Here is a 22,967-nt window from a genome sequence, read left to right on the forward strand (position 1 = left end):
AACGCAAGGCGACGGGTAGCTGCCACCACCGTCTTGTCCTAGCAAAGCCCTGGAAGCACTCGCCTGTCCGTGCAAGCGTTGCATGGTCAGCGCAGCGTGATAAGCGCTGCGGCCCTTAAAACTACTTATGCCTTTTCTAGTAAAAGACACACGTGCAGAATATATACGTGTTGTTATGCTGCTCCATACATGCTCAATATTTGCTTTTTAATTGACGATTGCACAAGCATGAACGCTCAATCTTGAGTAACACTGATGGGCGCAGCGGATGGGGTCGGCCATTTGAAGTACCCAACGCCGTTAAGAGTGAACAAACAGACAAATGTAGAGAGAGACAGACAGACAGAAAGACAGACCAAAATTCTTGCGTCCAAGGTCCCCAAGAAAGCGTATTGTTTTTAAAGAATCCAGGAAAGAGACTCCGGCGCCCGGAATCTAACGTGGAACCTCCGCGCCTTGAATGCAAGGCGTTTACCACTGTGCCACCGAGAGGTCCCTCCTCTAACGTTCTTACGTCAAGCTGTTTATGCCTACCACTTACCGTTGTTGGCGGCCATCTTAAGGAGGGGGGACTATCGTGGTTTTAGCTTTATCAGCAATATGGTGCAATAAGCGTGTTGGCTCTCATCTCTCACACGTGCTTTGGCCCGTGGAGAGGAGGGTAATTAACGATCGCTCGCGCGCCCTTATCTCTTGGTGGGGAGGATCATGCGTCTTCGTTGGCATTGGGCTTGCACTGGAACGATTTTGTGGTAGTTATGGGGTGCACAGAGATCACTGCATTCGTTGCACAGCCTCCGTTTGCGAAAAGGGCGAGTGAAGTAACAACTGAGACGCCTATCCGCGTTCATTTGTACCTGTGAGTACGTTGCGTGCGTCATTTGTGCGTGAGAAACGCGAGGCACGCTTCGATGTGCTTGCCATTCAGCGCGTGATCTTCCAATTTGTTGCAATAACGTTGATCGATTCGCCTTTGTGGCAAAGCTTGTGACTTTTTATGAAGGCCTTGCTAATTTTTTTAAGTAATGCATTGAACGCCCTATGCAGAACACGATGCACAGTCGGCGTAGTTGAATATATATACCAGTAAAACTTTTTATACTGAAAGTTTGTTGTGAAATGTGGTTTTCGGTTGACTTTCTGAGGTGCTTGTTAAAGGTACTACTACCAAGTGAAAACGCGCACAGTCACGCCACTGGTCTAACATTCCCGTCATCGCTTGCTTGGTCGCACAACAGCTCGAGTTGGTGTTCTGTAGCGTGTTTGTCTATGAGCCGTTTGCGTCAAGGCGATTACGCTTAAGGCTATGGTGACCGAGCATTCCTGCTTCTTTCTATTTGCGACAAATTTTTCAGTGAATGAGCACCATTAACCATGTTTCAGTGCATTGAAAGAGAATGCTGTAACGCTTAGCACAGAGCGCGTTCATGTGAGTGCAGAGATGAATAGCTGTAAATTTCACTCATTACAACATTCCATACTCACGAGCCACTGCATTGCTATTGTATACAAGGGTGCGCTGAGTCGAGGGAAATGCAAATTCTATCAATACTTAGAATTCTTCGTATTTTCTAGTTTTAAGGGCGAAGCTTCTCTTAGTCACACCTTGTCATTAGTCACGCGTAACCGAGAGAAGAGACGAGAAAGAAAAGAAGGGAGTATCTCCCGAACAGTATAATAGATGGCACTGTCTCACAGAAGTGCATAAAAACAGCAGTTGAGCAAAGATAGTCTAGATGGTGCTGTACCGCTACTCTCTGATTGGCTGCTGCGTTGGCCTTGCTGGGTACACGGAGAACAAGGGCCTCTCTCAGTATCCTAAATATTCACCACACATGGCGGATTGTTGGTGGGACATGGAGGAAACAGAGTGGTGGGCGCGTTGAAGACGTTTGCGCTAGGCTTCCTTAGATCATGTCTCGTCGGTGTTACCCACGCGCCGTCTGCATTCTCGAACGCGATCGGACGCATGGACCCATCCATGGACGGACAGACACGCCGATACATGGACGGACGGACGGACGTCATGTGATTTGCCGTGATTTTTTTCAACTTTGACGGCTCGCAATCGGCGAAATCATTCGCGAGCAGCTCGTGCCGGATTTTCCGCTTGTAGCAAAGCATAACGCGAGCAAAGGAAAAGACGCTTGCAAACAAACTGCATCCTTAAGGACACTGAAGAATTGGACGATGAAAGTATTCAACTAACTTTATTTTTCGTTGCAGTCAATATGTGTGCACATTCGCCAATGTGCTGACAACGGTAACCACACAGTTTTGCCGGGTAGATTGAAAAGGGCCATGAATGAACCTGCTTTAAAATTCAGATAAAGAAACTGAACTTCGGCTAACATCGGCATCTTCTTTAGCGAGGTATGAAAACCTTAGTTCCTGAGCAGGGCCGTAATTTCATCTGACCAAAATTCTAGTGCCTTTGAAATTTGGAGCAGTTATACATTGGCAGGCGTGCGCAAACAAAAACGCATTCTCTTTATTGAATATTTATAATCTATGTTTTCCTTTATGAACGTTGATTCAGCATCTGGTTTCCCCGTAGTAAAATATTTCGCATGAAAGTCCAGGCTCATGTCTGCTGGTTGAAAGTTTGCGGTCGTCTGTGTCGCTCATCTTATTACGTAGTTTGTGCACAACCATTTTGGCTTCGAAGTATGGACTTACTGGCCGAGAAGCAAGTTTCACTGATGTACTGGATTGACGTGTTCGTCTTGTTCTAGCAGTTGTGTGCATATTGTGGCCTCACTGGGCGCGCCATCTACCCAGAATAGTACAGGGCAGCTCACAGTCCACCCTAACATCCCAATCGCACAGAGCATATATAGTTATCACTTCTGTTGCATCGAAGTTCACGCGACCGTGCAGTGATGAGCATATCATAAGCAATGGTCGTTAAAGTATACGAGCGTTGATTGGCCAAATCTTGCAGAGTTGTGGTTTATGACGTTGCTTAAAAATCAAGCAGTCAGTACTAACAAAACTAAGGACTTTGCCCAGACATGAGCCTTGTATAGGGTCAGTGTCGTAAACAGTTTTAAGGATACTGCGTGACACCATGGCTGAATACTTGAATGCAATGCAAGATGCCCATGTTCGAATGGCACGCGAACTGTGATTTGTTGTTCACTCAGATATAGATCTTTTCTCTCATCAACAACGCCATGGGCACACGCACTGTCTCTTCGACGACACTAATTTTGTAGCTAAGATTAAGCACGGTGCAAGTCGGGGCAGCATAATTCATTGTTTCAAGGAACTCACAATGAGCATGAATAAAGAAGAAATACACAAAGCCTTGAGACACAGAAAATCATAACGTGACAGCGTATTCATTTTCTGTTTCTATTTTACCTCACTTTGTGAATCCCCTCTTGCGCATGCCTTTAAAACCATCTGTCGTCAAAAGCATGTATGTGCCATAAGTGAATGATGGAAAGGGTTTCCCGTCCTGCGCGGTATGTTATGGCCTTTGTGTTGAGCTTGACTAAGGCCCGTATGTGTTATTTTAGAATACACCATGTTGGGGAGAGCTCTAAGACTACATAGATAGATAGATAGATAGATAGATAGATATATAGATAGATATACAGACAGGCAGACAGATAGATAGATAGATAGACAGACAGATAGATAGATAGATAGATAGATAGATAGATAGATAGATAGATAGATAGATAGATAGAAAAGCATCAATGTCTTTTTAAATCGCTACGAATTGCTGCGCATTTGATATGAGTGCTGTGAAAATGTGTTATTTTGCACTTCTGCCACCCAGGACAGTAACCGTGTTTTCCTTTATTATGAACATTTGTTCTTTCGCAGCTTTTTCCATGTCGCTACCTTTGCTACAAGAAATATGTGCGAAACATCACTCATCTACGGCATTTTTTCACTTTTCATTTTTTAGGCGGGATGTTTTACGAGTAAGTATTCTGTGCAATTTCATCGGTTGCCTCTCTCTCCTCCGATTCGTCATGGGTGCGATTGTCGTTGCTGCAGATTCCAGAAATTGTGCCGATGGTCTAGTATGTGAGACTTCTGTATGCTAAAGTGGTGTTGATTATGACATTCCTCACTGTTGTGAGATGGCTTTTGTATTGGCTGAAGCACAGCATACCATCTCCGAAACTCGTCCTCTTGTGAGTAGCAGTTGCCAGTGCCACGTTTACAGAGAGAGCATCAGGGCCATCTGCTGTGTGCTCGCACGAGGTTGATCATTGGAGAAGTTTGACAGGGAACTAAAACCGGCGTAAAGAAAAGATTTAGTACTCAACATTGGGAAAAGAATGCGTTAGAAAGAAAATTCTAACGCCAAGCGTAATAATCCTTACTTCACCAATACTTCCAATAATAATCCTTACTTACCAATACTTCAATAAAGTTGTTAACTCTTGAAGTGTTAACTTCACTCGTTATATGCTGCTCGCAACACTTCTCCTTTATTGGAGAACGTACTCGTTAATGTTGGCACACTTCATGCAAGACTTCAGCTTGAGTGGATGGGGCTACTTGCAGACACCGCCAGCCAACGCAGAATTGCTTCATACGTGCGTGTGTGAACTTGGTGTACCAGCCGTAGCGCGACGCACGTTGTTGGGCGTGCAGTAGAACGCAAAGATTTCGAACTGGAACATCCAGAACGAACTCGGAACAAATAGCTGTCTCGTCCCATCACAAACTGCGCGGGACCCGAAGTGCTCTACGAAAAGTCAAAAGAGTCCAACTAAACGCGGGTAGTTGGCAACCCTACCGTTTAGGATAGAAAGGAGGTCGCAATGTTTTAGAATTGTAAGCATGAGAAAAACTCAATCGATATGCTACAACGAGCAATTCACGGAATCCTTTGGCTGCGATGTAAATATTAAATCAGAAATAGGTTAAACGTCCCCGCTCGCACTATTGAGAAGAATATCCGACTTAGGAGAAACGTGTGCATGTCAGAAGAAGGTATATTGTACCTGCATTGTCATCAGCCTAATGAAAGATGACAGCAGTTTGCAGCCAATAGCAAGCGACCTGACAACTACTGACAGTAAAACAACGTGTTTCGTTATTGCTGCCGGCTAGTCACTTCTGTTTATTAAAGTTCTGCTGCTTCTCTCGGCGCTTTCGCGAGTTATGTTTGTTTGATAAAGAAAGAACAATGCGGCCTGTGCATGCTTCGGTAAGTAATTATTGTTGTTTTTCTCACGAACTTCCCTTTTACTTTACTCCGAGCAACAACCCACCGGAGTGCAATATTATCACCAAGCTGTTCTGCTATAGTAACGAGGGCACGGATTGGTGATAAGTCCTGAATGGCAGCGATGGCAAAACACTGATTGTAGTTTTATCTTATATTAAAGACAAAATACGGTACGCTTCATAAAACTACTTTTCAACGTGAAAGCTTGGCACAAATTTCTGCTTAATTTTTAAAGACGAATTTCTCCAAAGACGCTGAATCGCCAGCAAGAAATGTAATCTTAGGAGCATGTTTTGCGAAAATATCTTCACTTTCGTGTGCACAAAGCAGGGAATAACTATGAGGGACGCCGTGGTGCGTGGCAAAGAAAATCTAACCCGTATAGCACCCTATAACATCTATTGACATCGATAATTATGCGGGCCTCTAGTACTGTGTAGAGAATTGTACAAAAAAAAATTAAATCTGAGCACGTATAGGCTTTCACAAAATAACAGAGATTAACCAGTTGCAATGAATAATGTAGGTATGACAACTCACTCCAGCGCAGTTTCATTACAATATATGCTTTGCACAGAAAAAAATACATTAGTGCTGTTTGGTTAGTTATTTGCTTAAAATTGCTATACACTATAAAAAAGTATTGCGTAATATGGGTGTATTCATGCTCCAAAACAAAAATTGTTTTCTCTATTGCATTCCTTCCTTTGCATTATTGCAGTGCACCCGGCACTTTCAGGTGCCGTATGACATGCCCACTATCAGCGTGACATATATGGCGTTCCCGATAAGAAAATGACTACCACCGAGTTTTCAAGCAAGAGAACGCAGGCAATCCGAATAAAGATTCGGAACAAAAAAACACCCATCTTACCTTGAGTGTACTTTTAAAAGCACTGCTGAAAGTGTCGCACCTACTTGAACGGAGCCAACTATTTGGAGATACTCTTGAGATTTTGTATACAGAAGTTGCTGATGAGCTGAGGAAGTTTCGCGATTTTCTCTTTAATTTGAGGGAAGTAATAAAACAGCCAGCGCACATGCCGTCTCGACGACTACTGACACCTTGCATGGTTGTTGTTCCTTTTCTTCATTGCAGCGAGAGAAGAGATACGATTTACACCTGCCTCATTGCGCTGGCCGTGCTGCTCCTGATCATCATGGCCATCCTAATGCTTGTTTTTGTTTTCATCAGTGAGTGTGGCATATACTTTATATAAAATAACACTCAGACTTCCTGAGAGAAAAGTCACAGTTTCCCCGCATGCTTGAAGCAATGAATGCAATGGTGAAAAATTCAAATGTAAAGCGAAGAACGGCAAGCAGCTCGACACGCGCAGCGCACTGCTCAAACAAATGAAACGCTCGAAAACAACGCGCACAGGAAGACCGCGAACTAACTACGTTGAGAGGTCGACACGCGCTGCTCACGCACAAAGCAGGACGCACAAAACGAATGGATTAGGTGGGCCGATATGAGCAAACCACCAACTGCACAGTCTTTAGTTCACTGAGCTTACTCCGCTGCGGTGGTCTAGGGACTAAGGTACTCGGCTGCTGACTCGCAGGCCGCGAGATCGAATGCCAGCTGCGGCGGCTGCGTTTTCGATGAAGGCGAAAATACTGCAGGTGCGTGGACATATATTTGAGTGCACGTTAAAAAACCACATGTCGTCGAGAATTCCAGAGCCCTCTGCTACGGCATCAACTCATAATCGTATCGTGGTTTCAGGGCACTAAACTTCACATACGTTCATCACTGCATTGAGTTTGAGCAGCGCGTTCTTTTCGTGAACGCCAACGCTGCAGCGTGTGAAGTTATTTTTGTTCACTCTGTTGCTTCAAGGCTGATTTTACAGCAAATGCACAAGACGTCAAAACGGCGCTCATCATGAGATAAACGTGAGCACACGGGTGATCATGCCTTCTAGACATGTACAGTTAGGAGAGAAGCACGGGTATGAAAATGAGTGGGGTGACAAGCTTCAAAGCACGTTCTTCGTAGCATCTCACTAGTAACGCAGGAAACACGGCGAATGTCTCCGACATGCGCGTATTGCCGGAGGTAAGTCATGTATACAGATGGCTTGCCCTTACAAAACTCAAGGACAAATGCTGTGTGGTGGAGCCTTCTATTGCAGTGCACTGTGGAGCGTTGGCTCACTGATTCGAAAGTGTTCTTCAGAAAATCACCTTATGACTTATTTTCCACGAGACTTTTTGTACACTTATATATGCATATACATATACGGTACATAATGGCGCTGCCGACTGAAAACACCTTGTGAGAGTGTCCATATAAATGCAGAACTATAAAATGGCCGACAGCAATCCATTACGGACAACAACACATTTTTCAGCGAACTCTGTATTTCCGTTTCAGGCAGAGACGAATATAATTTTGTAGAGTTGATGAATGCCTCAGAAAAACAATTGAACGCAAAAACTTGGTTGTCCTGGGCATTTATTGTACGCTACAATAAGAATGCTGAGAAGGGGAGGAATTTAGGGTGTACAGATTGGATTACTAGTTTTATTTTTTACTTATTTTGTATTAAAAATACTGTGAAACCTCTATTAAGGGTCATTACAGGAAAGCTACGACACTCTGTACAAACAAATTGGGGATATAACTATACATCTCCCAATGATAAATCAGGTATACATACATACAAATCCGTGAAAACTCTGCATTCCAAACGAAAGCTCTGCATTCCACACACCCTGATTCGCAATGCAACGAATAACAATCGTAATAATATTTACAATAAATCACATATATGTAGATCAAGTAAATTCACAAATTTATTAACATCACTCGCATTGACTATGTTGCTCGGTAACCCATTCCAATCTTCAATGACATCGGGGAAGAAAGTATGATGGTACGCCTTCGTTCGTGCAAAATAAGGTTGCAGTACTCGTGTATGGTTTGCCCTCTCACTTCGCTTCTCAGGTTGTTCTATGTAGTCATTTCTGTTAATTTTAAACTCACCTTCTAATAACTGAAAAGGAAACCTTAATCTATTTTTGCGTCTGCGCTTGTGGAGCGTCTCCAGATCACATAGTTGTAGCATTTCTGTGACTGAATCGTTCTGCTTATATCTCGAGCATATAAAGCGAGCTGCAAGCCGTTGTATGCGTTCAAGTTTATTTACAAGCACTTGTTGGTGGGCACTCCAGACATACTGGCATATTCCAGTATCGGCCGTATGGAAGTTTTCAAAGCAAGAAGTTTTACGTCCATAATAGCACCCTGCAGTTTTTTCTTAATATGTGCAATTTGTGTGAGGCTCTAGAGCAAACATTATCAAAATGTGTGTGCCACTTTAGGTTATGCGTTATTGTTAGACCTAGGTACCTAAGCGCATTAACTCTCAACAAGGTATGATTCGCGATACAGTATTCAATTGGAGTTATCGTTTTTTTTTGCTAGAATTGTGGGTGACGGTAGATTTCGAATAATTTACTTCCATTCCCGAAGCTTCACACCATGAGTGTAACTCCTTCAGACATTCGACAACGTTCAATTGGTCCTTCCTACCAGTCACTCGTGCGTAAATAAACAATCATCAGCAAACAGTTTGAGCTTAACGTGGGGTTTTGCTATATCTGCGATATCATTGACATATATCACAAACAATAAGAGCCCAAGAATCGAGCCTTGTGGAACCCCAGAAAACACTTCTAGTGGGCTAGACATAGAGTTATCAATTTTCACAGATTGCTTCCTGTCATTTAGGTAGGCTTTATTCCAAATAAGTAAAAGTTGACTTAGTCCAGCGCAGTGAAGCTTATACAGTAATCTGTCGTGAGGTACCTTATCGAACGCCTCAGCGAAATCTATGCAGATGACATCATTTTGTTCATTCATAGCTGAAGCTGTCGCAAAGTCATGAATAGTTTCGTTAAACTGTGTTGTAGTCGAGACTTTACTTCTAAAGCCATGCTGATAAGGATAAAAGTAATTTTTATTTTCTAGGAATGTGATCATATGCTTGACAATTACATGTTCCAATATTTTGCAGCAGATTGATGTGAGCGATACTGGTTGGTATTTATTGGTGGACAATCGATCACCACTCTTAAACAGAGACAACTACAGTTGTGCGCCATTCCGATGGCACTGAACTAGTACAAATAGACTTTTGAAAAATAACTTCTATATAGTAAGATATCCACTCCGCATAACGCTGCAAAAAAGGGGTAGGTATTTATTCGGGCCCGCATGCTTTTTTGGAATCAAGAGAATATAGACTATTTATTACTCCCTCTTGACTGATAGTAATCTCACCCATCGGCTCAGATAAGTGGCATATTACATCCGCTGTTTCAGTGTCACATCTGCGCCTCGTAAAAACTGACTGAAAAAAATTGTTAAGGCTACCTGCAATATCAACATTCTTCGTCACGGTTTCATTTCCACGTTTCAGCTGGTCAATTTTATCACGCCGATCAGACAAATAAAGCGAGAACTTGCGAGGTGAATGTTTAATAAAAGAACTCAACTTTTGACAAAAAAAAACCGCACTTAGATTCCAACAAGTATTTCTTCTATTCTTTTCGTACACGTGCTATATCCTCAGAGCCATGGTTTCTTTTCCTCCGCAGCCTTTTTAACTTTCGCTTTTTGTGAATAATATCTCGTGTTATCCTCGGATTGAGCTGTTTAGTCTGTTTCACTTTACTAGGAACGATTTTGTCGATGCAATAGTGAATAATATCTTTAAAACGTTGCCACAATTCTTCAACTGTTTGGAGCTCGGATGCGTGCTCAAAATGACCAAATGAATACCCCAGCATGACAAGAATTGAAGTGTCATCCGCGTTCGTGTAATTTTTTACTGGCATGGTCGTATGGGTTCTAGCTCGTGAAACACACAGTGGATTAGTAACATAGACCAATCTATGATCAGAAATTTTCTGATCAACACAGATATGATAATTGCACAATTTGTTTGAAAGGAACACCAGGTCCAACAGTGACCGAGACGAAGATGTCATCCGTGTATATTCGCGCACTATTTGGGTTAAGTTATGAGCGAACATAATTTCTAACATCTTTTTGCCACTAACAATCTCGACGTGTTCGGGCGAAAAATTGTCCCAGTTAATGTGAGGCAGATTAAAGTCTCCAGTAAGAATTAGCCTGATGTTCCCATTTACATAAGCACAAAGGAAGTTATTCAATATATCAAAATTGTCTGATGCTGTTGTGGGTGGTCTATACACGACACCAAGAAGGTATACAGTGTTAATAAGGCTAATTTTACACCACACTGTTTCTGGTACATTGCTTGGAACATGCGTGACAACAAAAGAGTTTTTTACCATAATAACGACCCCGCTCCCTCGTGAGTTCCTATCAGATCTAAAGATTTTGTAGCCTCCTGGCACAATTCAGTTATCAGGGACACAACTTTGTAGCCACGTTTCAGTTATGGCCACCACATGAGGACTTCATGATAGCAAAATGTATTCAAGTTCAGTTACCTTGTTAACGATGCTTCGGGCATTAAATAAAAGAATCAGGAGCTATGTCTGTGGTGAAGAAAAGGGCGTTCCTAGCGCGTTAGATGACATGCTCTCGTTTCTTGTAGTGCTCCTTCCTGCATCGGCAGCTTCAAGAGCTAATCTCTGTTTCTGTTTATCTGCATGATTTTGATACAGGTATCATTCTTCTCGAGTGACATTCATGCCATATATATCACCGTTTATTTTAATCATATCATGCAAGAACTTAACCTGCGCACTTTTAGTTTTATCTGAAGCTGCACTTTTCCATAGCTTGCTTCTTATTTCAGCTGTGTCTCGAGCGTAGTCATGACTTATGGTTATATTGGTCACTGTAAGTTTCTTGGAGTTTTTTAGAACACTTTCTTTCTCACTGTAATCATAAAATTTCATGATTATGGGCCTATCTTTTCAAGGTTTTTCCTCATCAAGTCGATGGATTCTTTCAATCGTTTGAATTTTTCTACCAAGGGGTTTTTAAAGATCTCATCAGCCACGACTTTCTTCAAATCAACAGCTGAAGCTTCCTTGCTTTCTGGAACACCAAAAACCAAATGATTATTGCGTCAACTGTGGTTTTCATAATCTGCTAGTTTATCAGCTTGTTCCTGCACAATATGCTCGAGGATCTCAATTCGTTTATTCATTTCCTGTGTTACCGTAAGATAGCCTCTTAATTTTTCAGATTTAGCCTTCAATGCGCTGGTTTCTTCCTTTAGTGCGTCTATTTTTCGGTGCGAGGCTCCTTGGTTGTGTGGAATAGCTTGTAGCATTTGAGTATTAGTGGGCCCAGGGTTTTCCTCCACATCGCCTGACAGCAGGGTTGAAATTATTGTACAGCAATGACAAAAAATACTGAAACATCTGCCAGGGCACGGTACTAGTAACAAAAATCGATCGTCACGTCTATAACAAACAACATTCGTATAGTAACCAACCTGCATAGGTGCAAGCAAAATCTTAGGCATGTTGTTCGTCGGATGCGTGCCGTGCCCCCTGAAGTTAAAAATTTAAATAGTTCAAAATTTAAAGTCATAACTCAATCTCAGAAGTTACGTTCAACTCTGTGGAGGATACAAGGTCCCCTTAGCCAAAAGAAAGGGCGGAAATTCTTCACGATGTATTTAACCACACCGTGTCGCTTGCTAAGCGTCACGATGGCGTCTGCTCGCACGCAGTTCGGCAAACAGAAAGTTGCGCTAAAAAGTACGAATTTTCTCTATGCGAATGAAGAGGGGGGTAGAACTGGGCAGTTAAATCACCAGCCCATTCCTTCACGTAAATAATTGACTAAGCGTAAGTACAGTACGATGTTTCATTGGTGGAACTCATGTGCTGTTTTGAGTTTTTCATTGAGTTTTCTTTCATTAAAGTGCGTTCTGGTCCGCGAAATCTATACCAATGAATTTTCGATGAAATCTAAATTGAAATGGGCAATGATGAAGTCTATGTACTTTTTCCTAAATTTAGGTATTTGTAGAAGGATGATTATTCAAGGTATATTCCGATCACGTTTGCAAGATTCGTTTCTTGACCAGGTGGGACTTGTACGAGGGCTTGTTTATAAGCTTTCGCATTAAGTGCACGTCGATGGCTTCTTCATCGGGTATGTTTCTAGGAATGCATGGCACCGTTTTCTGAACGTCCATCGAGACATCAACCACTTGTCCTTTGATTACGTACTACCCCAAGCCGTGCGGTAAAAACATGAAGCTCATGAACGGGAGCAGCGGAGTGCATAATCGCTGCATGCCTAGTTGTCACCTCCCGGTTAAGTTGTCTGCGTAAGTGTTGAGCCGCTGCATGCTGCGTCCTTCTCTCGGCAGTAGCAGCTAATTGTCAGCGTTGCCAGTCTGCCACTGCTTCTCAAGCTCTCGTCTCCGGGCTAGCTTAGTTTTCGCTTCTGCATCGCTTTTCACTGATGATAGCGCATCAGGCTTGTTTCCATTCATGGCAGAAATAGAATGCGTGGTCTGAAATCGGCTTAGTCTTCATTGTCATCAGTCATAGCACTAAGTCCACACACATAATGCCGTACAGGCGTGTAACGGGTGTCTCACTTATTAGAACGACAAGTGGCGTAGAGGCATAGGGGATTCTTCTTTTCACGATAGTGATAGCGGTGTACGGTGAGTACCTAGCCATGACGGAAATAAGGTGGGTGTATAGCGAGTACCTTGCATATGTTGTGCCGGACAACGTACAACAGACAAGCCTACACCCTCAAGAGGCTTTGCCTCTGAAAAAAAAGCTGCGTCCATTGACGCTGACGCCTTCCGCCGCCTCGAGTTTATGATCTCGTCGTTATCTTGTGCTGTGTGGCCAGTGAATTCCAAGCTGACTGTAATATTTCTTTTAGTCTTCTGTCCTTACGCTTCCACAAAGAAGTATTTGTGACTGTTTGCGCTATTTCGATGAACTGTCACCTAACTCTCGGCGCACTTGGTTCAAAAGGCATCACTAAACAAAGGAATTGTCTCAGTAATAACAACAGAATGTACCAGTTCATCGTGAGAAGGCACTGAGTGATGACTCATTTCACCATTTATTTGTTGCTGTAGGCTGCGTGGACGCGCAGCAAGCGCAAGGTTGAATCGAAGCTACTGGTCGCGCAGGCATTAACAATGACATGTTGGGTGGCAAATATAGCCATCGGTGGCTACCACAGCAACAATTGAATACCATGTCATTGCCCAAAAAATAGGCATATTTTTGATGTAATGCAGCAGATGCTAAACAAGGGCGGAAGTGTTGACCTTGCTAATTGTACATATGTAGAACGAAGTTTCGCTGGGAAAGCATGCCACTTGATTACACGCTGTAGCTTTGGCGTCGCTGAACGTTAGTTGTCTGGCAAAGTATGGAATGCTTTCGAGCAAGGTTTCATAAAGGGAAAGTTGAGATGTATTTCTGCCTGTGAATAAAATTTGTTGAAATGCAGAGCTGGATTGGCAATTTTTTTCTAGGGATTAGGTAACAACTAAAACAAAAACAGTCGCCCAAGTATGCTAGACCTTTGAAGTCGGCACTTGAGCCACATATCTCACACCTGTAAAATGCATCTCTTGAAAAAAACCTTGCAGCCTACTTACCCATTTCAAACCTATCAACAAGTGTTCTGTATGTTGCCAAGGTTCAACTGAGTAAGCCATTGAAGTATACCACACTACAGGTTGGCGGAAATGTTTACTGTACCCCTCTGAATACCGTTCTACTTGTTTAAGCTTCAGTGAAAATATTTGGCAAACTTTGAAGCTGTTTTACATTCAATTTGGTTTTGCATTTAACAAAGTCAAAGAAAGTCTCCCTAACGTTATTCAAATAAGGTTGATTATCCTCGTTCATGTATGCGTTGCTTACACAAAGTTATCTGACGTAACCCTTCTGGTTACTATATGGACAGATAATACGGCACAATATTTGCTGATTTAAATGAACCTAAATTAAATACAACATAGTAGCTTGAATATTCGCCAACTTAGACATTGCGGACTCACTAGGAAAGTGTATGTATGTATGTATGTATGTATGTATGTATGTATGTATGTATGTATGTATGTATGTATGTATGTATGTATGTATGTATGTATGTATGTATGTATGTATGTATGTATGTATGTATGTGTGTATGTATGTATGTATGTATGTATGTATGTATGTATGTATGTATGTATGTATGTATGTATGTGTGTATGTATGTATGTATGTATGTATGTATGTATGTATGTATGTATGTATGTATGTATGTATGTATGTATGTATTGATGTATGTTTATGTATGTATGTAGTGTGTACCTATAATGCTAGTCGTTAGGACAACCGGATGAGTGTAATACATCTTTCGTTTGGCTCACTATTGCACAGTTAATCCTCGGCCAATGTGATACGATGGTGCTGTGGCCATTCTCGTGTGATCAATAAGTAGTCTTTTTTGGTGTCCTTGCAGGTCTCGGTCGTGAGGAGCGCACCTTCACCAATGAAGAAGCTATGAGCGACTTCCTAACAGTGGTGACTTCGCTAAATATTGATTCAGAGTCAGGGAGAGCACTACCAACCAAAGGTACTTACATATAGTTATGCACGCTAGATGTGGCTAGCGGTGTAATACTTTATGGTACTTTACTACTCTGACAATGAGGCGTAGCACGCTGACCCAAAGCGAAAGGCGAAATACGTATTTGCGTCTAGGGCGACTCCCAATGCTAGCGTCACCGGTGAGTTTCGCTGCTATAGAGACGTTTCAACCATGGCCTCCGAGATTGCAAGTCAGCATGCATTCTAGGACACTATGCTTCAACTGCATTGTCGATGAATTGTTTTGCTATGGGCGCTATAGTGAGTGGTTTGCCACATTCTCGTTAACGTGACACTAACCCGATCACCAACCAAGAGCAGTACAAAAGATTGAGGATGTGAGATAGATATAAGGGGCGTGTTTACGAAAGATTGCATCTGTTTCGATAGATCAGATCGTATAGCGCCATGTACCCATTGTCACGAGTGAAGGTGTTGAAGGCATGAGTCCCGACTAGGAAAACCTAGGAACAATAGGTGGTTTCATCAAGAGAACAATGGCGGGGTAAGAAAGTTGGGGACTTACAATAGTAATGGATAGCAGAAAGCGACTTTGTTCGTGGCAGTGGAACTGCAGAAGATTTCCACGCAAGCGAACGTAAGTAGCACAGATCACCAAAGCTATTCAAAATAGACCAAGATTGAAATTTCTGCAGGAAACTCTCACGCGTAAGTTTTCACGTGGTAAGGAAAGACAAAGATCACGGCACGGGAATCGTCGCCCTAATTGACAAGATTTTTTTTCATACGGCATGGTTTGAATTAGGTGAGAAGAAAATAGAATATATATATATATATATATATATGTGTATATATATATATATATATATATATATATATATATATATATATATATATGTATATATATATATATATATATATATATATATATATATATATATATATATATATATATATATATATATATATATATATATATATATATATATATATAAAGGCATAAATGGTTCTATAAGGCAAACAAGTAAGTCACAGAGTTTGTTCTGCCACAACTTATATAGCATTCTTAGCAAATGAGGCAAAGCTTCTAAGCAATATTTACTAAAGTTATGGCCGTAGCCAGAGCTATGCCCTCAAAATAGAAGGGGACTTCGACGGCTCACACGAGATTTAGGGTTCTTACATCTCGCTATGACTAAGCCCCAAATTGCCTACCAAGTGTAGCCCTTCAACGTGTAGGGACACTTCTCCGGATCTAACCTTCACTTCTAGCTTACCCATGGCCGCCTGGATCAACTGCGCCGCGGATCTGAGGAGCGACCTCTATACTCTACAGTTGCTGTCTAAACATCGGGGTGAATCCAAAACACATCACATGCGTAGATATGGATAAGTTTTAAAAAATCAGACCAGACAGAGTGGAAACAGGACAGATCCAGATCTGACCCCCAGAGTGTGTAGCTCAGCTTAAGGAATATTTGAATGCAGTAACTAAAGCGATAGACACAGAAGTAGAGGTTGAGCAGATGGAGAGTTGATTGGCCCATTTAATAAAAACCAAGCAATAGAGCTCACACAGATGAAAAACACGACGCTTGCACAGAAGACTTCGGAAGCGAGTGGCTCAGCTCAATAGGAATATTGAGGAGCACGCACAATGTTTGCCGAAACAAACCAGAACGAGGTGTGTGTTGTAGAAGGAAGGATAAGGTGCATAAATGAACCCCACTCAGACAACTACTTAATGAAACAGGCACTAAATGAAAAGGACGTAAGGTGGTGGAGAAGCCGGTACATGAAGAAAGTAGGACTTTAGGCGCAGACAGCATACTGAAGCGATTGGAGGCTAAGTGCTTCACTTTGAAGACAGAAGAGGATGAAAAATTTACCTTGAACCAAGAATTGTCGAAGTCATATCATGGTATCAATTTAATAGTAGGTCAGCAGCTGGCCCGAACGGTATTTCGCAGATTGCTTAGAAACTTTGACGACGAGTCGATAAGATATCTGACAAACTATGTTATTGAATTATGGAAGAATGCGGTATATTTAGAAGAGTAGAAGACGGCCAACACTTTCTTATTAAAATCGCCCAGCTACTATTGATCTTCCAGAACCAGAGACCAATTTCTTTATGATGTCTAGGCAATACACCAGAGCATGTCATATTGAACAGGTAACTGAATAGGTGGAGGACAATGACACCATACCGTATTGTTTGATTGGTTTCAGACCAGGCTTTTTCACACAAGATGCCATGTCGCTCATCAAACACACCTGGTCTTAGCTAACTCAAAGACACTCGAGCACTCTAGGGTGGTATGCAGAAAGCGCTTTTGACAGCATGAAGAACAGCGCCGTGCTTGAAGTTATTTCAGATATAGTATTGGTCAGATAACTTCATGAAGTCGTTAAATACTTTCGCAGTGATTGCTCAGCACACGTTGCATTTGGAGACAATAATATAAAGGAAGATTATCGGTAAAAGATAAACGCCAAAAAGGTCGGTCTTGTCCCCTATGCTTTTCAACCTGGCCATGTCAAAAGAACCAAATGGGTTAGAAAACTTAGATGTCTTTCATTTTACAATCTATGCGAACGACGTAACTATATGGAGATTGAAACGAGTCATGGGACAGCGAGAAAAACAACTTCCGCATAGCATTTATAGAAGTACAAAAACATAGGAGTGAAACGCTTTGTTTACAAGCCTGAACACTTATTATGCAATAAATAAAGAAGGCGTAGAAAACCGCAAGTATATGCCCTTGAGGAGGAGCGCAGGTTAGTACAAACCACGAGGGGGGAATTAATTTATGAAGCAAGTTTCATTGATTGGAGTCTTAGGGTTACGCTTGGAGGCAAGTGAAACAAATGAAAGAACAATACAACACATCTCTCACAACACTGAGGAGGTCATAAGACTGTTATAGAGAATCACTAGGAGACACAGATGGTTGGGAGAGGACAGTACCATTATACTGGTACACGCATTCGCTTTGTGTCACTTTATATGCGTAGCCGAGATGCTTTGATGGGCACAGAGGTAAACAGGTTGAACAGGTTAATAGGAGGTTTGCCAAAACAACTGCCAGATTTCTGGTCAATAGAACAGATAATGAAATAATGAAACTGAGGCTCTACAACAAAATAGGCATTAAGATTGAAAGCATTATTATTCGCCCCGCTGCGGTGGCCTAGTGGTTAAAGTACTCGGCTGCATACAAGGAGGTCGCGGGATAGAATCCCGACTGCTGCGGCCACAATTTCTATAGAGGAGAAAATGCTGTACGCCCATGTTATCAGATTTGGGTTCAAGTTAAAGAACCCCAGGTGGTCGAAATTTCCGGAGCCCTCCACTACGGCGTCTCCCATAATCAAATGGTGGTTTTGGGATGTTAAACCCCACATATCAATCGAAAACATAATATATTATGATTTTAACGATCATTTTAAATCTTTTTTTACAATAGATAATGGAGTTTTGGAAACACCATCTCTATCAGATGTTTTGATAAGTGAAGAGGAAATTTCATTTGGCTGAAGTGCCGAATGAGTTCTTAAAAATTCTAGGTGTCAAAGTATATAAAAATTATCTTATTTAAATCTTTGCGAGATGGTCAAGTTCCGGCAGACTGCGTAACTGCAAAAGTGAAGCCCTTACATACGATAGGAAATTCACAGTATCTTAGTAACCATTGCCTAACCCTAATACTTTAAACTGCCTGTAAAATGTTGGACCATATAATAGATCGACATATCTTTGAGTTCCTAGGTGAGCACAATATTTTGTCAGGTTCACAGCACGGATTCGGGAAAGAATTATCTACCTGCACTCAGTTGGTGAGTACAGCGCACTAGCTATGAATTTCGGAAAGCAGGTAGATGCAATTTTGATGAATTTTTCGGAAGCTTTTGTATGACATCTCACAATAAGTAGCTGTTCAAATTGCATTCAACTCAGAAAAATACTCAGTTTCTAAGTTTTATTTGCGCTTATCTGCCAAACCAAAAAAAAATACGTCTTCTTCGACGGTCATTGTTCCCGTACTGTATAAGTTGATTCAGGTGTCCCAATGTTTTGTTTTTGGGCCACTCTGATTTTTGCTATTTGTCGACAATATTTCACTTGGTATACCGGTAGATCTGAAGTTATGTGCTGAGGACTGCGTTCGACCCACAGAGATAGAAAAGCAGACAGACCGAATTCATTTGAACGATGCATTTCATAACCTCATTCGTTGGTGCGATAAATTTCGCATGTCAGTTAACTCTAAAAAACTGATTTTATGAAAGTTCCTCACAAACTTAACACCCTTCATTTCACATATTCAGAGAATAATGTTTCCTTGGAGGAGGTACAACACAAGTACATTTGTCTTTGAATTTCGCATGACCTGAGCTGGATGAGACGAATAATTACGGCAACAAGCTCATGCAATCACGAAGTCTTGTATCCTAAATGAGCTCTCAAGTTTTCCAATCCGGCCGTTCGTCTTATTGCATTCAAGGCAAATTTTCGGCCTACTGTATATTATTCATCAACATTTTATATCCTCACACTAACACGAATATAAACAAAAGGGCAAAAATTCATAGGAAAGATCAAAGAATTTTTATGAGAGTTGTAAACCTACTTTAATAACATCTTTTAGTAGCAAAGACAGAATACCAGTTCCAACAAAAAAAGCAAAGTATTTAGAATAAAATTTTTGTTAAGGTTACTTAAAAGTTACTTTAGACTAGACTTATCACGCATATTATATTGTTTGACAGGGTAGCACACCTTTGCATTGACTCTAATCCCCACTCGTGATAACTCATTGAAATATTCCATTTTCCCCAGGGCAATCACTGAATGGAATAAGCTTAATAACGGTGTTGCTTCGCAGTAATCTTTGAAACATTTAGTACGCAGCGCCACCAATAACTGTACGTACTGTATTACATGTACTGGTGCTGTTTATTACAATCTCTAGGGGATTTATTCTACGCTGGTGGTCATCTTGAACGCAGTTCTTGTTGGATTTTCTTAGATGCCCTTGTGCGTGTTTATTGCAAATCGTCATCTTTTTTTGTCTTTTTTCTATCTTCTGAAAGCCTGTACGTACTTTCCGGTTTATTTTTATTGTGTTTGCCAATTTGTAAACATTACAAATCTTCCCCCTCTCCTAAAACCTTAATTGAGAGTTACAATAATAATAAATAAATAAATGAACAAATAACTAAATAAATGTGTACATATTTATATAAATAAATAAACTCAACCTCAGCAAATTTCCCATATAGCGTGGCTCTCTTGAACAAGGTCAGGTAGAGCAGTACTTGAAGAGAGGTAGGTGATACCCAGTGATTCGGGTGAGGACACAGCACAACTAAGAGATAGTCATCATCATCATCATCAGCCTGACTACGTCCACTGCAGGACAAAGGCATCTCCCATGTTCTGTCAATTAACCCGGTCCAGTGCTTGCTGCTGCCAATTTATATCCGCAAACTTCTTAATCTCATCTGCCACCTAACTTTCTGTCTCCCCCTAACCCGCTTGCCTTCTCTGGGAATTCAGTTAGTTACCCTTAATGACCAGCGGTTATCCTGTCTACGCGCTATATGCCCGGCCCATCTCCATTTCCTCTTCTTGATTTCGGCTATAATATCCTTAACCCCCGCTTGTTCCCTAATCCTCTCTGCTCTTTTCTTGTCTCTCAAGGTTACCCCTACCATTTTTCTTTCCATTCCTCGCTACGTCATTCTCAATTTAAGCTGAACCCTCTTTGTAAGTCTCCAGGTTAGACAAGGAGAGCAGAAGGGCGGATCTTAAAATTAACCTGCAGAAAACGAAAGTAGTGTGCAACAACCTCAGAAGAGAGCAGCGCTTTGAGATAGGTAGTAGTGCACTTCAAGTTGTAAAAGACTATGTCTACTTAGGGCAAGTAATAACCGCGGAGTCTAACCACGAGATTGAAGTAACTAGAAGAATAAGAATGGGGAGGAGCCGCACATTTGGCAAGCACTCTTAAATTATGACTGGTAGATTGCCACTAACCATTAAGAGGGAGGTATATAACAGCTGTTTCTTGCCGGTACTTAGCTAAGAGATAGTATAGAGTATAAAATGAAGGTACTTATTACCCTAGGATTATGCAGTCGGTGCACAACCAGAAAAAAAGAAAAGCTGGGGTGACAGCTTTAAGGCAGGAGATAGAACAGGACAAACAAAGGCTAGGACCAAAGCTTTACGGCTGGAGGTAGAACAGGACAGAGAACATGCGGCTTTTGTAGATGCTTCATGCGTGAGAGAAAAGGAAGCCTTCACAGCAGTAATGTAGATGCCGATGGACTCACTCGGGATGCTATGACAATCATTGCTAAAGATGTGACATTCGCAGATTAAGTGGCAATAGCAATGGCCTTTAGGAATAATAAGTCCACACAAATGTTGTATGACTTTTAAAGGGTACTAGATAATTCACTGCGGGCTTTGTAACTAAACAGGCTACCTGGTGAGTTGGAGAGTTGGACCCACACACAAGATATTGAAGGAAGGACCAGCGGTTTCCTGCACACTTGGGCTGACGTGCATTGATGTCACAAAGCATTACTACATGTACTGAAGTGAATTCCCAGTGCCACACGCTGAGCTCAACAGATGTCCACTGGTAACTGAGAATGTTACAAGCAACAACTTGCTCGATTCCGAACGTAATGACAAGGTATATTGTGACCAAAATCAAGGTCCAAATCAATTTTTAGAAGTGTAATGATATACTGTTTCTGCACAATATGCTGTAGCAGTGTACTGTGGCTTTCACTGACGGCGAGAAGAAAAGGCAATGGTGGCAGAGAATTTTTCAGATTAGAGACTTGTCATATCAAGTACAGGCCATCCAGAAGGGGAATGACATGGTAGTAAGGCTAAACCTTATTCTACTTACGTGAAAGCTGCCCACGTCAACCTAAGAATTGATCTTCAGGACCTGAATCAATTTCGCCATACCATACCATATATTTTTATTTCTCATTTGATGGCATTCATTTATTCAATGTCATATCATTGACGGCAATACTTCCCTGAAGTCTTGGAGGACCCGAACATAAAAAAAGTTTAATGTTAAAAAGTACTAGTTGCAATACTTCATACAGATATTACACATTGCTTGTAATATGCGACGACAAAATAAAATACAAAAAACACCACCGCAGCCTTCCACACAGCTGGTTAAGCAGCTTATCTGGAACGTGTGGGCACACGTGGTTCCAAAGGTAGCAGCCAAAATCAAAATGTCTCTTCAGGAACTTCCACAGAAACCGGGCGTTCACTGTGACGAACGCGTTCCTGCCATTGCCTCATTGACGTAGCGCTGCCCGCAACGTCGCTTGTTCGCTCACCGTAGTCGTCGAATTCATCTCGTAAAGCTGTAGGATTTTAGGTACGCAGTTGCTGCTTGTACTTCGCCACCTGCGGTTGTTCTTGTGCACGAACTGCTGCATCGGTCGGGCGAACATGAATTATCTCGCGAATCAACTGTTGGTACCACTGTTCGAGGATTTATACTATTTCAAGCCATCTGATGTGTAAATTGAAACTGCTGCGCTATGCCTCGGCGGCACGGCTGTCAAGGGTGACAGAAAGGACAGCGCTGCAATTGACGCACGCGTTTGGGCGCTACGCAAAGAACTATGACTTTGAAAGCGCAGCCCATGGAGGCCTTTAGCACATCTCATGGCTAAAAGATTTTTGTTCACCTAGACATATACAGATTTCACTGTAAAAAACAGTGAGAAAGTTCGTGAGAGCCGATAACTCCTGAAGTACGTTGGTCAACAGAGATAAATAAAGAATAAACTATAGGCACAGTACGCGGGCGCTGATTTACGACGCATGCACAGTGACGCGCAGCTGTCTGTAGCTATGCAAACTGTTTGTGTTGTGCGAAACGAGCGTCCACCAGCGCTTCATGGCTTCATAGCGTCAGTCTACGTTAGCAGGGAAATTTACGAAGGAGTACGTCACGGCAGCAAGGTTTGACCTTGTACTTCACCATCTGCGAGAAAAGGCCATATTGAACTTTGAAGCCCTGTGAATTCCAAAAAAAGATTCAAATCCTCATTTCTTTCTTTTAGTGCTTACATCAGACTGTGAGTTATATTACTTGTAGTTACCACGGAAATACATGACAGAGATCAAGGGGAGTGCAAGAAACGATAATTGAAGAAA

At 41.8% G+C, this 22,967-nt stretch overlaps 1 protein-coding gene across 2 annotated transcripts in view; it reads left to right on the forward strand.

The window, feature by feature from the left end:
* Positions 1-22,967, forward strand: part of LOC119169862 (uncharacterized) — a 225,998-nt gene that overhangs the window by 28,853 nt on the left and 174,178 nt on the right. Inside the window, exons 1-3 of one of the 2 annotated variants that reach the window (XM_075886555.1) lie at positions 737-859; positions 6,300-6,394; positions 14,661-14,774. In XM_075886555.1, the coding sequence (XP_075742670.1) occupies positions 759-859; positions 6,300-6,394; positions 14,661-14,774 (310 nt within the window). In that variant the 5' untranslated portion in view covers positions 737-758. Of the gene's footprint in view, positions 1-736; positions 860-6,299; positions 6,395-14,660; positions 14,775-22,967 lie in introns of those variants that run through there. The other variant, XM_075886556.1, reaches the window with a different exon arrangement.

Source organism: Rhipicephalus microplus, chromosome 2, assembly GCF_043290135.1.
Source record: "Rhipicephalus microplus isolate Deutch F79 chromosome 2, USDA_Rmic, whole genome shotgun sequence".
Classification (NCBI taxonomy): domain Eukaryota; kingdom Metazoa; phylum Arthropoda; class Arachnida; order Ixodida; family Ixodidae; genus Rhipicephalus; species Rhipicephalus microplus.